Source organism: Acipenser ruthenus, chromosome 29, assembly GCF_902713425.1.
Source record: "Acipenser ruthenus chromosome 29, fAciRut3.2 maternal haplotype, whole genome shotgun sequence".
Lineage (NCBI taxonomy): Eukaryota > Metazoa > Chordata > Actinopteri > Acipenseriformes > Acipenseridae > Acipenser > Acipenser ruthenus.
Genome location: NC_081217.1, coordinates 1,301,190 through 1,311,086, shown reverse-complemented (window position 1 = coordinate 1,311,086; position 9,897 = coordinate 1,301,190). Strand labels below are relative to the sequence as shown.

Sequence of the window (9,897 nt, the reverse complement as noted above, 5' to 3'; positions counted from 1 at the left end):
GCTGGTGCACTCAGACTCTGCCCTGTGAACGGATGGGGTGCCCTGAGTTGGTGCACTCTGCCCTGTGAACGGATGGGGTGCCCTGAGTTGGTGCACTCTGCCCTGTGAACGGATGGGGTGCCCTGAGTTGGTGCACTCTGCCCTGTGAACGAATGGGACGCCCTGAGCTGGTGCACTCTGCCCTGTGAACGGATGGGGTGCCCTGAGTTGGTGCACTCTGCCCTGTGAACGAATGGGGCGCCCTGAGCTGGTGCACTCTGCCCTGTGAACGGATGGGGTGCCCTGAGTTGGTGCACTCTGCCCTGTGAACGAATGGGACACCCTGAGTTGGTGCACTCTGCCCTGTGAATGGATGGGGTGCCCTGAGTTGGTGCACTCTGCCCTGTGAATGGATGGGGTGCCCTGAGTTGGTGCACTCTGCCCTGTGAACGGATGGGGTGCCCTGAGTTGGTGCACTCTGCCCTGTGAACGGATGGGGTGCCCTGAGTTGGTGCACTCTGCCCTGTGAACGGATGGGGTGCCCTGAGTTGGTGCACTCTGCCCTGTGAACGGATGGGGTGCCCTGAGTTGGTGCACTCTGCCCTGTGAACGGATGGGGTGCCCTGAGCTGGTGCACTCTGCCCTGTGAATGGATGGGGCGCCCTGGTTTGCGATGAGCCAGACACTCAGAGTGCAGCCTCAGGAACACGCTGTCCTGAGCGATTCTGAAGGCGCTCACAGGTTTCCGTTTCAAACTAAACCTCCTCTGAGCGGGTCTTATCAAAGACCAAACACTGATAATGCAAAGTATTGAACAAACAAACAAAAAAAGAAACTTGTATGGGGTACAAGAGAAGAGACTAACAGAAAACTTTGCTTAGAAATTATTTATTGTTTAGTTTAATGAAAATAAAATACTAAAAAGTATATGCATTCCAGGTACAATTAAACCAAAGTTACCCTTTGTTAAATAGTCTAGTGTAGCAGGCATTTCACCAAGCAGAATAACAGATAGGTTATAGTTTTTACAAGCACAGTTTGTATTTGCATCAATCTTAACATGTAGTAGTTTCTATTAAGTTTTTATGCCCTTATACACATACAGTTCCATACATCCTAATAAGCTCCCATGGCAATATATCTATTATATATTCTTAAATGATATATATATATATATTTTTTATTATTATTATTATTATTATATAATATTTTATGCAACTCAAAGCCTGCATTCATTTATTCCCAAAGTTTATATATTACCCACTACTGTTTTTTTTTATGTTCACTATCTCTGGAATGTCTCATCAGCTTAAGCAAAATTATTGGACATTTTTTTCATTTTTTCTTAAGCATGTTTCCAGAGTGAAGTTAATAGGCACGCTTCACTTCCACAGTCTTGAAGGCTTTCACGTCCCTGAAGAGGTTGCAGTCGAAATTTGCGGTCAGCATCCTCGAGCCAGGCTTGGTGGGTGTGACGGGGATGGTCACTCTCAACATCTTATTTGGACCCACTGTACGGACACTGAAAACAGAGTGAAGCAGTGTGAGTGTTACATATACAGAGACAACACAACTACCAGCCGAGAGGACTGAGGGTCAGGATAGAGCCACCATTAATACAGAGCAAAGCAGTGCGAGTGTTACATATACAGAGACAACACAACGACCAGCCGAGAGGACTGAGGGTCAGGACAGAGCCACCATTAATACAGAACAAAGCAGTGTGAGTGTTACATATACAGAGACAACACAACGACCAGCCGAGAGGACTGAGGGTCAGGATAGAGCCACCATTAATACAGAGTTGCATTTTAAGTTGCTACCTAGTAACTAAAGCAAAGCCTTGATGCCATAGAAAATGTGCTATTCAGCTCGCAGTCTCTGGTATTTAAAGAGCAGTTCAATACTGCATGTTATATATTTACAGGTAAAGAGGGTTGAATTATGTCCTTTAGAGAGTTCTTGGTTGTGAAGGTCATGGAATTTGATACCCGAATGTTTCTTTTCATCTGAACACCCCCTGGTCTCAATCAGATTGGATATTATATGTTTTACTGTCGTATACTTACGGAATTTCATATTTTGTCCGGATCAGACCAATCCCAGACAGTGTCAAAAGGCAGTTTCTCAAGGTCTCGGATAAAGTGTTAGTGAATGTTATTTCAGCCTTAATCTCCTGATGCAGTACTGCCGTTCCCTTTACCTGATGGAAGAAAAAATAAAATGAATTCACGAGCAAGTTTATATTTCCTGTGGCACTACATATTAAATTGCTTACAAAAACAAAACACTTAATGTCTGTCACTGAACAGTTTTTAAATGATGTTAAAAACATTGATCTACATGCTACTTTAAGTGCTGATGTAACTTACAAATTCAGCCACGAAGTAAACACTTAAGGCCAGCTCTGCATGTTCAGCTGGACTGAAGTAGCATGAAGAGATTGTCAGTTTGCTAGGATTTAAATGATTGTTCATTAAGAGAAAGCTGTGCATCAGGAACTGTGATTCCTTTGTTCTAACAATGAAGCCAAACCCAGTTATCTGCACACTCTGGTGTTCTCTAATATCGGGTGTCTCCTGCTCCATAGAGATGGACATTATTATCTCAACAGTTTCTTTGGTTTATGTTACTTGTCATGATGGCCACTGTCATCATTATGAATACCAAGACGAATTATACCCTACACTGAATGCTCCTCTTTCAGGAAAGCAGCAAGCATGTTAACTAACCTCAATGCTGAGCGTTGGGTGTGCAACCAGGACGTCCTTCACTGTCATGTGCATTTCATTGCTGCCCTCCTCCTTCGCGATGGCTGTCAGTTTGACTATATTGTTCTCGAGCATGGACGCTCCATATTTCGAATAGGGTACCAGAAGAGTGACCTTTGTCTCTGTAAATAAAAAGGGTTCCAGAAAAAATTGACATATCATCACTTGGTCTTCTGCAAGTATCTCTTTCCATGGAAATGACCATAACCAAATGTTTATGGTTCCTAAAGAAAATCAACTTAATACAACTGCAGAACAGAATTGAAGGTAGGCACAGGGGAGTTTTTGGTTCTGATTGCAACCATGGAGACAGCTGCTGCACTCTTTGTATTAAAAAAGAAAAGTGAAAAGCATTCTGGCTTTACCTCCGTTTGCTCCGATCTTTATGGTCTGGGTGTTTTTCCAGCATGGATCTTCGGGACGTCCGTTGTGTCGCAAGGCCTGGGCAACGGTGGTGATCGATAGGTTCTTGGAGCTTTGATTCCTATTGACGATGCGCAGGTAAAAGGTGATGTCTTCCCCATTTACCGGTGTCTTTTGCAGCTTGATAGACAGCTCAATGACCCCAGAGGCTGCTGGTGGCGGTGCATCAAGACATCTAGGAGTACCGGTTGACTTCAGGTTACAGACCGCTTTGGCAAACACATCTCTTTCCTTTTTAGAACCTTAAATGGAAAACATAGCTTTTACCTTCCAATAAACATTCAGCATTCTTGGAAAGAGGCTAGTAATGATATTGCATCTTCACTACTTGCTTAATAGTCAATGGCCAGTCTTTTTTTTTTTTTTACTTTGCAGTATTGTTATTTCTTGCATGTATGTTTTTTTTTAAAAAGGTAAACAAGTTATGCAATCTTTGACCAACAAACTGAACATTTAGCAGATCTGATCTGATCAGGAAATTCCATTCTGAATCAGCAGAAATGTCCTGTAAAAGCTTATGTATTTTAACAAGTGACAAACTTTCATATGAAGACTCTGCAAACCGCTATCTCTGTGACGTACCTTCTGGGTATTTGTAGAAGCGTGTGACATCCTCACGTGCGTTAGCGCCCACAGCCTTGGTGCTGATATTAGACCCCACCTGCCTGGTGTTGCTGTAAGATTTTTTCTTTGACCCATCAGAACCGACTGTCCATCTCACCTTGTCGGCATTGACCTCCGCAAACACGAAGGGGACGTCGTGCTTTATATTTGTGTCTCCCTCCAGGATGGCTTTGACTGGGGCAGGACCACAACAGTACACACCTGGAGAAGCAGCATTCACAAGGGTTGCAACTCTTATCATCATTGTGCAAATCATCTCATTGGTCACTGTGTTAAGCAAGCGAATATTTTGTCCGGTCTTGTGATTATTCATTATGTCTACTTTAGTTTCTAATTATTTATGACGCAGCGATTTAGAAGTTTTTTTAGTTATTAAAAAAAAAAAAAAAAAGGTTATCCAACAGTAAGATTCAAACTTTCAATTTTCAGTGCTATAAGTTAACTGATTTTGTTTTATAACTATATTCAGCTGATCCTATTAAAATGTTTTCAGCGATAAAACTATACATTCGGTAGTGCCTTTGAAGAAGGGGTAATGTCTTTAAACTAATGCAGAGAAATCCACCACCCCATTAGGCACCACTGGTACTGTGAGGAGCGAATCCATAATCAAATACAAATCTTGTGGACTGGTACCTTCGCTCTTCTCCTGTGGAGTGGGGTCCAGCACTTGCCAGCCGTCGTATCCGGTAGGTAAATCTGGACGGGTCATCCAGGACTCCAGCCACATATGAAAGTTCCTGGAGAGACACGGCAGAGTTTGGGATTGGAATATTTGCACAGGTGGGTAGCTAAGGTGGGTAGTGTTGTTTGTACACAAAAAAAAGTGATGCCCAAATGAGAATATATATGATAAAAGTCTATAAAATTATAATTAGGATACTAGGGTTGGGGTGGTGTCTACAGAATATCTATCTAACCTGAATTGACTGAAATGAAGGAGGAGAAGAAGCAGCAGCTCACCATACGCTATCACTGGATAATTTCAACTCCTGGCCAGAGACGGAATAGTATTCATCAATAGTCAAATTCCTGTCTGTGTCATGAGCAGAGTCAAAATTTGTGATTGTGCGTGTCGGAATCCCCAGACACCTCATAACTGAAACGAAAGAAAGGAATGTTCAATAACACTGCGCAGTAAAGACAAGTTAATCATATATAATGTGCTAAAATCCAATTCAATACTGTTTAAGGAAAGTAATGCATTTAGTGCATGTGTCACTGTACTGGAATGTCAATTAAGTTAAACAATGGGGTGGGGTGTGTGCCACGGTCACAGAGATCCAGCACTGAGTGCTTGTGTGGGCTTCCTGTGCAGGCGTGGGGTTCTCTGTGCTGTTGTAGTGCTTACCTGTGCACATCACTGCAGCGTAGACCCAGCACTGCCCGTACTTGACCGGTCGGCAGCCGTTTAGGGACCACTGTCGGAGGATTTCAACACTCCCAGTCCATCGGGATGGAGGAGTCCCGCCACGGTAATCATTGCCCCAGTGCCCCAGGAGAATCCCCCGATCACCATTGCAATTAACCTGCCAGGGAGGACAGACTTGTCAAACTCTTATTTCTATTGAGTTGATTTGGTCTCTTCACAATGATCTATTGCGACCTAATGCATGAACCTTTAGTGCACTGAGCAATGACACTGCTGTGAATAATTTTTAAAAAGCAGTAGAGTACAAATACATAGAGCTGCCTAGTTCTGTAATACAAGCCTGTGCAAGAGCAGGCCTGCGAATGTATATTGACCTTCCAAATAAGAAATGACCATAGGTAAACAAACTCCAACTGCCCCGAACCCCACCCAACTATAATTCATCGTTCATGTCTCGTTCCTTATCAATCCTTACCATTGCACTCACTACCCTGCCCACGTAGGTCGGGTCGCTCCTTTTTGAACAGTCCAGGCCCGGGTTTGTGCTGTAGTTGGGGCTAACGTCTAATAGCTTCAGACATATATCCACAATGTCTTCTTCAAACTAAAGTAAACAAATAAATACAATTGAATAAAATAAATGAATCAGTAACTTCCACTGTTTAAATTGTGATTTTGGACTGTCATTGCATTTAGTCATGCATCATTAATTGTGGAAGTCATTAATATAAAAGCATCAAGGTCCCCAAAATAATTTTGTAAAATGTGACCTCCCCTGAGCAAGGATATCGGGAGAGGGGATGATAATACTGAAGCTAATGCCAGGAAGGTTCGCAGAAGCATTCGTTTGGTTCACACAACACCTGTCCAAAATTCCATCCGCTGGGTGAGAAACTTTCTGCACATCCTCTATACAGAAGCCCCTGTTCGTTCATGACGTACTCCTGCTTTTCATTGTCTTTCTGCATGTGCACGGAGTCATCTGCAATACAGACACAGATTACCTTCAGACTGGAAACACAGTTGTTTGCAATGGGTGTAAAACTGCACTTACAGGTGCCTTAAACACAGCATATAGTATCTCTTGGCAAGGAATTGAAAACATCTACAATCCCAATTCACAGCAGTTAAGAATCAAGGCAACACCACCCAGTACACAGATTGATTGTGATTGTGTGATATACAGACAAACAGTTTGTTTTACCTGCACACCACGGATTAAAGAGCAGGATGAACTCTCCTAGCGCTGAGGTCTGGGGAGTTCCTTTGGCGGCCTGTATCTTTAAGGAGTATTTGCCGATGCTGGCGTTGGCAGGGGAGGTGACAGACAGTGTCACTGAGGAGGAGGAACTGTTCTGCACAGCTGCGCTCCATGAGCTCCTGATTGGAGGACCGGACACTCTGAACACTGCTCTAGTTCCAGAGGCCTCGGACGGGGATGGTCCTAAACGAAGGAGACACAAGAAAGCATGGCAGGATGAGAAGGTAGAGCAGTGACAAGCTTGGACTCTGTAGATTCAGAAAGCATGGCAGGATGAGAAGGTAGAGCAGTGACAAGCTTGGACTCTGTAGATTCAGAAAGCATGGCAGGATGAGAAGGTAGAGCAGTGACAAGCTTGGACTCTGTAGATTCAGAAAGCATGGCAGGATGAGAAGGTAGAGCAGTGACAAGCCTGGACTCTGTAGATTCAGAAAGCATGGCAGGATGAGAAGGTAGAGCAGTGACAAGCTTGGACTCTGTAGATTCAGAAAGCATGGCAGGATGAGAAGGTAGAGCAGTGACAAGCTTGGACTCTGTAGATTCAGAAAGCATGGCAGGATGAGAAGGTAGAGCAGTGACAAGCTTGGACTCTGTAGATTCAGAAAGCATGGCAGGATGAGATGGTAGAGCAGTGACAAGCTTGGACTCTGTAGATTCAGAAAGCATGGCAGGATGAGAAGGTAGAGCAGTGACAAGCTTGGACTCTGTAGATTCAGAAAGCATGGCAGGATGAGAAGGTAGAGCAGTGACAAGCCTGGACTCTGTAGATTCAGAAAGCATGGCAGGATGAGAAGGTAGAGCAGTGACAAGCTTGGACTCTGTAGATTCAGAAAGCATGGCAGGATGAGAAGGTAGAGCAGTGACAAGCTTGGACTCTGTAGATTCAGAAAGCATGGCAGGATGAGAAGGTAGAGCAGTGACAAGCTTGGACTCTGTAGATTCAGAAAGCATGGCAGGATGAGAAGGTAGAGCAGTGACAAGCTTGGACTCTGTAGATTCAGAAAGCATGGCAGGATGAGAAGGTAGAGCAGTGACAAGCTTGGACTCTGTAGATTCAGAAAGCATGGCAGGATGAGAAGGTAGAGCAGTGACAAGCCTGGACTCTGTAGATTCAGAAAGCATGGCAGGATGAGAAGGTAGAGCAGTGACAAGCTTGGACTCTGTAGATTCAGAAAGCATGGCAGGATGAGAAGGTAGAGCAGTGACAAGCCTGGACTCTGTAGATTCAGAAAGCATGGCAGGATGAGAAGGTAGAGCAGTGACAAGCTTGGACTCTGTAGATTCAGAAAGCATGGCAGGATGAGAAGGTAGAGCAGTGACAAGCTTGGACTCTGTAGATTCAGAAAGCATGGCAGGATGAGAAGGTAGAGCAGTGACAAGCTTGGACTCTGTAGATTCAGAAAGCATGGCAGGATGAGATGGTAGAGCAGTGACAAGCTTGGACTCTGTAGATTCAGAAAGCATGGCAGGATGAGAAGGTAGAGCAGTGACAAGCTTGGACTCTGTAGATTCAGAAAGCATGGCAGGATGAGAAGGTAGAGCAGTGACAAGCTTGGACTCTGTAGATTCAGAAAGCATGGCAGGATGAGAAGGTAGAGCAGTGACAAGCTTGGTCTCTAGATTCTGCTGAGCTGAAACTCAAGGAAGTGAAACCGGAACAGACTACCTGAAAGAAAGTCATGTAAACATACTGTGGTAACAGATTCTGATTAAAACAACACAAGCTTCTTTTGAAAATGCACATACTCAGTACATCATGCTGCTGCTGCTTTCTCAATCTGGCCCCTTAGGGATCTAAAGAAAGTGTCGTCATCAGAGGCAGAGCAACGTTTCATTAGTTCAGTAGCTACCTGTTTCTGCAATCAGCTGCACCTTGTCCACTTCCGGTTGGGACCCCCTGTGTAAATTCAGAGTGATGGTAAAGGCCTGCCCTCTCCTCAGTATCAGGCGCTGTTTGGTAATCTCGCTGGTGTGGTGAGCCTTGTTGTTCGCCTCATAATGGAAATCGGTGCTACTCACAGCTGGAGTAATAAATACAAAATGTTTTAAAAAACATTGTGTTGCTGCAGGTCTCAACATTGTCAACGTGGCTTGGAAGCATGTTACAGGAGCAGTGTTCAATTTGCACAATTATTGTGGGGGGAAAAAAACCTGACATACTCGTGAGAAAACTCAAAGTTAATTAAAGAATGGCAACTATTCCAGAGTCAGTGAGGTCAAGAGTCTGTCCTCAGCAACTGCAGCTCTTGACGGGAGGATTGGAAACTGAACAATGAACAGAACAAGTACCTTTTCTGACACTCTGATACTAGTCACACATTAGGTATAAATACGAAACGACTTGCAACAGTTCTGAAATATTATATACCGTAAATACTCCAAATAACCCACAAGATGCACTTTACAAAGAAGTTGAGCAATTTGCTTTAATTTGTTATAATTACTAGGCTTGTGTAAGAAGTCTGAAACAGTTTCTATTCCATTTGAACCTGAGGATCCTCAGCGGAAGACAGGCATGAATGCAACAGTATGACTCTGTGCCAAAAGCTGCAACTGCAATGCAAACACTGAGACTGAGCTGAAAAGACAACAGAGCGCGTATAACCCCACATCTGTAGTACTTTAAAAACATGTTCATATTGTAAACTGCACTAGAATGTATTATAGGACAGTGTAGTGTTGTTGGACAGCACTATATAATATATAGTGCTGTCCAATATATATATATATATATATATATATATATATATATATATATATATATATATATATATATATATATATATAGTGCTAGATAATATATACAATATTTAGTATATTATACACAGTATATATATATATATATATATATATATATATATATATATATATATATATATATATATATATATATATAGTTAGATTTGTAGTTATTTTTGTTTTACTCACCAAAAGTCATTTTTGATCTTCAGCTTGAACTGTTGTTTGTCTCAGAGATGCTTCTGTTTTGTGCTCGGGAGCTGTTCTGCTCTGCTGCCTGCCTCCCTCTCCTTTTATTGAATTCCATACAGAACAGGACCGTCCTCTTTTAGGTGTGAAATCAATTTTAATCAAGGAAAAGAAAAAAAAAATCTGTCATTCCAAGAATCTCGGGCTTTCTCAACTATCAGAAACACCCCCTCTAGTGTTAGGATTGTGCATTGCGTTTTCATGCCGCCTTTTTTTTTAGGCGTGTCGTTTATCTCTTGCACTTGTCATTTCTATTATATTAACAGAGGAAGAAAGATCCAGGCATGTAAGAGTCATTATAAACCTGCTTGGAAAAATCCTGCTTTCTGATTGGTTAGCTGCGTTCTATCAGCCATACGTTAATTATTATTATTATTATTATTATTATTATTATTATTATTATTATTATTATTATTATTATTATTATTTATTTCTTAGCAGACACCCTTATCCAGGGCGACTTACAATCGTAGGCAAAA

The 9,897-nt window shown here is 42.6% G+C and overlaps 1 protein-coding gene across 1 annotated transcript; it reads right to left on the bottom strand.

Moving 5' to 3' along the window:
* Positions 1-851: 851 nt before the first annotated feature.
* LOC131702074 (protein-glutamine gamma-glutamyltransferase 5-like) lies at positions 852-9,488 on the bottom strand. Its single transcript, XM_059003751.1, has 13 exons — positions 9,359-9,488; positions 8,281-8,451; positions 6,374-6,613; positions 6,033-6,151; positions 5,645-5,773; positions 5,149-5,326; positions 4,761-4,896; positions 4,434-4,537; positions 3,756-3,998; positions 3,116-3,415; positions 2,712-2,872; positions 2,049-2,182; positions 852-1,501 (listed from the first exon to the last, which is right to left on the bottom strand). The coding sequence occupies exons 1-13, from the start codon at positions 9,366-9,368 to the stop codon at positions 1,348-1,350; spliced, it is 2,079 nt and encodes a 692-aa protein (XP_058859734.1). The 5' UTR covers positions 9,369-9,488; the 3' UTR covers positions 852-1,347.
* Between the last annotated feature and the right edge of the window lie 409 nt (positions 9,489-9,897).

Excerpts from the sequence above, each read along its gene's own strand:
- LOC131702074 (XM_059003751.1), bottom strand. Across the intron at positions 6,152-6,373 it reads CTTTAATCCGTGGTGTGCAG|ATGACTCCGTGCACATGCAG; the intron begins GTAAAACAAACT and ends TCTGTATTGCAG. Across the intron at positions 3,999-4,433 it reads TCCACAGGAGAAGAGCGAAG|GTGTGTACTGTTGTGGTCCT; the intron begins GTACCAGTCCAC and ends CTGCTTCTCCAG.